The sequence below is a fragment of the Silene latifolia genome, chromosome 6, assembly GCF_048544455.1.
Source record: "Silene latifolia isolate original U9 population chromosome 6, ASM4854445v1, whole genome shotgun sequence".
NCBI classification, from domain to species: Eukaryota; Viridiplantae; Streptophyta; class Magnoliopsida; order Caryophyllales; family Caryophyllaceae; genus Silene; species Silene latifolia.
In genome coordinates, this window is record NC_133531.1 from 106,262,198 (window position 1) to 106,267,809 (window position 5,612).

The 5,612-nt window shown below is 33.6% G+C and overlaps 1 protein-coding gene across 1 annotated transcript; it reads right to left on the reverse strand.

Moving 5' to 3' along the window:
* Positions 1–1,058: 1,058 nt before the first annotated feature.
* On the reverse strand, positions 1,059–2,464 carry LOC141588440 (uncharacterized). Its single transcript, XM_074409882.1, has 3 exons — positions 1,970–2,464; positions 1,642–1,873; positions 1,059–1,561 (listed from the first exon to the last, which is right to left on the reverse strand). The coding sequence occupies exons 1-3, from the start codon at positions 2,462–2,464 to the stop codon at positions 1,059–1,061; spliced, it is 1,230 nt and encodes a 409-aa protein (XP_074265983.1).
* Positions 2,465–5,612: the final 3,148 nt, after the last annotated feature.

The window sequence follows — 5,612 nt, forward strand, 5'->3', positions numbered from 1 at the left end:
TTTTGAGTTAGCTAGTTTGGTTGCATTGGAACGTGATTATGTGTATGCAGTGTAGTGTCCGTATTAATGATAATTGTAAGTCTAATGAAGTGATAATGACAACATAATTTAATGATTAGTTGGTGACTTATATTAGACGGTGAAACAACAAATAAATGCGCCTAGTTGTTGGTTAAAATTTCATGTAAACATAGAGTTACGAGAGTTTTGGTTGGGATTTGAATTGTTTATAAGCAACATGGTTAATGAGTTATTGTCATATAGTTACATGTGGACAAAGTGTAACACCCCTATTTATTCAGGAGCCTTTAGCTAGACATTCCCAAATAAATAAGACTGTTACAATCTCGGTTTCCCGAGGTAGTGAATAACAAAGTCCAACTCACCAAAGTACTTTATATTAAAACTTTAATGAATAAATATGTATTACAAATTAATCAACTAAAACTTAATATAAAATAATTACAACTCGCAGCGGAAATAAATAAAGTGATCTCATAATCTACGTGGTCTAAACTTCTAAGTAGATAGGTCAAGTCCTCACGCATCTCATAGCTCCCAAGTCAGCTAATCTTTAGGCCCTGTTCTTTTGGACTTAATTTCAGTTTAGTTCATTTCAGTTAAGTTCGATTCGATTCATTTCGATTCGATTCGATTGATTCGATTCGATTCGATTCGATTCGATTCATTCGATTGATTCGATTGATTCGATTCAACTATATTATTGTAATTATTATTAGTATTGTAATTATTATTACTATCGTTATTGTTGTTGTTGTTGTTGTTGTTGTTGTTGTTGTTGTTGTTGTTGTTGTTGTTGTTGTTGTTGTTGTTGTTGTTGTTGTTGTTGTTGTTGTTGTTGTTGTTATTATTATTATTATCGTCGTCGTCGTCGTCTGGTTCTTTGAAATATATATAAATAGACAGCAGTGTGTAATAACGAAATTTTTAGTTCAGAAATAGGAGTCATGATAAAATAAAAATAAAAATTATTAATGTCAATACATCAAATGCTTGCAATTGTGAAAAATGTTTAGATTCAACGCAAATTACAAAATTTAGTTATTCGGATCATCTACTTCCATATGTTCTTCTTCGTTGTCATTTTGCGACACTCCATCTTCATGCTCTTCGGGATTGTTATAATTCCAAATAACTTTAGCTATATCCATTCTCACTTTAGACATAAGGCTCATTCGATCTTTATCATCCAAATTTGTATTTTTTCTCCCAATAACTGCATCATGTTGTACAATTGGGATACCAAGCTTATGCATTCGTATGAAATTATGAAGTGTGAAACATGAAACAATAATTGACATCTGATACTTTGGTAACATCTGGGGCATAGTTTTCAGCACCTTCCACCTTTTCTTCAATTGACCAAACGCACATTCAACTTTCATTCTTAATGAAGAATGTCGGTAATTGAAATGTTCTAACATTCCTAAAGGTGGTCCGTGCTTAAATTCCGGCAAATGGGATCTGACGTTGGGATCGCAAATAGGAGACAGATATCCAATAGTATTAAGATATTCGGAGTCCACCAAATAGTACTTACCTACAAAGTAAAATAAAAATCGCGTGAGAATCGCAAAATAATGAGCTATAAACAAATAAAGAAAATTAGTTAATACTTACCTTCAGGTGGATGAGGAAAAACATATTTTGAGGCAGTTAGAGAATCTCGCCATACTGTAATATCATAAGCACTCCCTTCCCAACCCACGTTGATAAATGTAAAAATCCTATCAAATGAACAACAACCCAACACATTCCAGGTCTTACGACCATTGCGATTTCGAAATGGTGTACCAGTACGATCACTAATAACTGCTTCTATATGCGTTCCATCTATGGCATCAATAGCATCCTAAATAATAGAAGTAATAGAGATGTTAAAACTCAAAGACATAAGGTAGTAAAAAAAATATAAAAAAATAGCTAAATGCACGAGGTACAATATTACCTTGAAATAAGGCCAATAAAGTGAGTTATTTTCTACCTCCGGAGGCACCTCAAATAGATCGCGGTGTGGTCTAATGATATCATGTGACAATATAACCAAGGCATCCAACACTTTTTTAAAATACACACATATTGTAGATATGGAATGCTTGAATCTATCAGCAACATCACGATAGGAAGAGCCTTTGGCCAATATGTATAAACAAATTCCTATTTGTTCGTCCACTTTTATATACTTACCATCAACTAACAAATTCCTTTCAATCATCAAATCTACAAGTTGTAGAAACATTACCCTATCAAGTCGTAGTTGTTCAAAACATGATGTAGCGTTTTCATTCAACAACCTGTGAATGTATTCAGCTCCACTTTCCCCTCTTTCTCTTCTAGGCCGCCTACTTGATGATGTTCGTTGTATACTAGCATCACTTAGTACAAGTGATCTTCGCAATTCTTCTAATGAAATAATTATAGATGCACGTCTAACATTATCCATTCTACACTAGAACAATTAAAATACAATTATATCAAGTTCAATTATTTTGATATTAAATTTAAAATATCTTAACCACAAAGTTCAAACATATGAAAATGAAAAGTTCAAACACCTGAAAATGAAAGGTTCAAACACACAAACTTGAAACTACAAAGTGCTTCTAAAACAAACTAGTAAAGGCGAGTGAACAAGGGATCTACGTCCATCACTCTTAGATAGATCCACTTTTGATTATCATTTTTAAGGGATAGGAATATCTTGGCACGTGTTTCATCACTTAAATATCTGACAGCGGAGACAAAGTACGCGTCACCCGATTCTTCTGCAACTTTCATTCTAGTCAATTCATCACTAACCATCTCAGTTGTAGAAGGCTGCTTACTTGAAGAACCAACACCAGTTCCGGACAATAGTGCGATAACTCTATCAAAACTAGTTTCCCTTCTCTTACGTTCTTCTGGACTAATGGGTTCTTCAATCTTTCGTTTACGTGAGGTTCCCACAAAAACTTTTTGGTCAACTAAAGTTGGTGGAGCTTTATGCTCATCATCAAACATGGTTTCTTTAAATTCATCATCACCTGAAACTTCATTGTCTTGAGATGTTTCATCATTAGTAAGATTCTCAATTTGCCTACTCAAGTAAGATGGCCCTTTTGCCATTGCCGGAGAAAAACAACCACCCACCCCATGCGCAAATTTTCCATCAAATAGTTTGCTCATTTCATCAATGATAGCCAATTCTCCTCTGATTATTTTTAGACCATACTTTCCATTCCGCTGTATAAAACAAATTATAACTTAAATTTAGATTTAACTAATAATATAGCAAATTGTAGGTAATTTTAAGATGAGTTAATAATAATTTTACCTCTATGAATGCGTTATATCTCTCCAAAGACTTCTCATCTACATCAGCTTTTTTAGTAATAGGATTAAATGATATGCCAGATAAACCTTGCAATTCCTCCCAACCCTTGTATCTTTCTTTCAAATCTGAATAATGATTTTGGACTTGTTTTCCAGTCACATTACATTCTTTTTGTGCATTAAATTTCTTGGCAATGTTTCCCAATTAAATTTGCTAACTCCTCTGTTTTTCTCCTCATTTAGAATGTTGAGCAAAATTCTTGAATTTTCATCGGGCCAAGAAGTTCTTCCCATTACGTTACTTTCAAATAAATCGACACAAATTCATTAAAATATTATCGATACGAAGATTATATATAAAAGGCATGGTTAAGAATGATCAAAAGTAACAACTACTTTGGTAAAACACACATGACAAACAAGTTTAAGATAAAAATAAAATAAAATAAAACAACACACTTTAGCTTCTAGAGCACGCTCCACCAGACTGGAGCACCAGACTGGAGCACGCACCAGGAGATATACTGTTTAGATGGGCTTGCAGTCAGGGGCGGATCCAGGATTTAGAAGTAGGTTGGGCTAGTTGATGTCGGTGGTTAGACATGAAAGACCGACAAACCGTATAATTTCAGATGCACATATACTACATAGCTGCGAATGATAAGACACTCATTTTGGGATAATTAAAATATAAATATTATCATATTAAAATATAAGATTACATATTACAAAATGTGGACTTGTTTATATATTTAATTTCAATAACATTCAATGATACAAGTTCAGTTACTCACTTACTCCGTATTATAGTACAAATTTAACAACAATCGTTAAAAAATGAAAACGTTCTATACTCTCCGTCTTATCAAAATGCAATATATTTGTATGCTTAAAGAGGTGGATGTCTTTAATTTGTTTAAATTAATTTTAATAAGGATAAAAGGAGTCTTTAATTTGTTTAAATTAATTTTAATAAGGATAAAATAAAAACAAAAATACGCTTGTTATGGGGTTTGAACCCCGCCACCAAGTCAACAGTGAAATAAAAGGTCTAGTTGTCTAAGGCATCTACTCTCACCAACTGAGCTACATTACACCACTAAGTATTTTGAAATGCAAATTATTCTTATTCTTAAAAACAGGTTGGGCTGAAGCCCAACTAGCCGAGATCTGCCCGCTTGGTCAGTCCGTAAAAATGCGAATGTGCAATGGATGGGGGGACGAGTGAAAATTAGCTTCTGGTTTGATGTAAAGTGTTGGAATTTACGGGTTTTAGGAATTGTAGCTTTTAGTTTTTCTTGCTAGACGCGATTAGGTTTGTAGACGGTTGCTTAATTTGCAACTACTGCTATTTCATTCAGCTTCTTTTCAAGATTGTTTACTACTTTTTCATAATTCAGAGAAGTTTTTTTCTCTACAATGTAGCTTATTATCAATTTCAACCGCTCTTTTCGACAATTTTATCAAAAAGTTTTCAATCAGTATATACTCAGGAATCAAGGATGAGTTCTATGGCTTCCAGACGGGAATAAAAAGAGTAAGACATTATTGTCAAGCCGCCTCTTTGATAAAATTGTCGTCTCACCGGAGTTTCTTGTATCTTCTAGCAAAGAAAATATACAGTATACTACAGAAAATAGTACAAAGACGAAATATACAGTATCTCGTCACAAACAAGACACTTTATTTAGAAGAACACATATAGGAAACAACATAATATATAAAATCACGTCTTAATATCACAATTGCAAAACAAAAGCAAGAAATAAAAACAAACCCATTAAAAAAAATATGTGAATACAATCAAGCCACAAAAGAATCAAAGGGTAATACAGAATTAGTGAATACCTTCAAAAGATTGGTTGTTGCGTCAAGGCAAGATTTTTTTTTATGAACAAGTTCTAAGGGGAAAGCAGGTTGAAGGCACAGTATTTGTTAAGAGAAATTTTTGAGTAATACGTAGGGTTTTTTTTAATTTTGGCTCGATTCGATTCAGTCCATTAAGTTCGATTCGATTCGATTCGATTCAGTCCATTAAGTTCGATTCGATTCGATTCGATTCGATTCATTCGATTCCAGTCCATTAAGTTCGATTCGATTCAGACGGATTCAGTCCAAAAGAACAGGGCCTTAGCACCTGTCAAATCTGTTCCCCATTAAGGTTCACCACAGGTGTTCAAGAATACATGGTCAACCACGAGGTTGAGTAGGAATAGCCAAACGACCACAATAAATGGATACAAGAATAATACTAAATGCAAATGCAATGCATGCTCATG

Excerpts from the sequence above, each read along its gene's own strand:
- LOC141588440 (XM_074409882.1), bottom strand. The coding sequence starts at position 2,464 with ATGGATAATGTTAGACGTGCATCTATAATTATTTCATTAGAAGAATTG. Across the intron at positions 1,874-1,969 it reads TTTATTGGCCTTATTTCAAG|GATGCTATTGATGCCATAGA; the intron begins GTAATATTGTAC and ends TCTATTATTTAG. Across the intron at positions 1,562-1,641 it reads TTTTCCTCATCCACCTGAAG|GTAAGTACTATTTGGTGGAC; the intron begins GTAAGTATTAAC and ends TTTACTTTGTAG.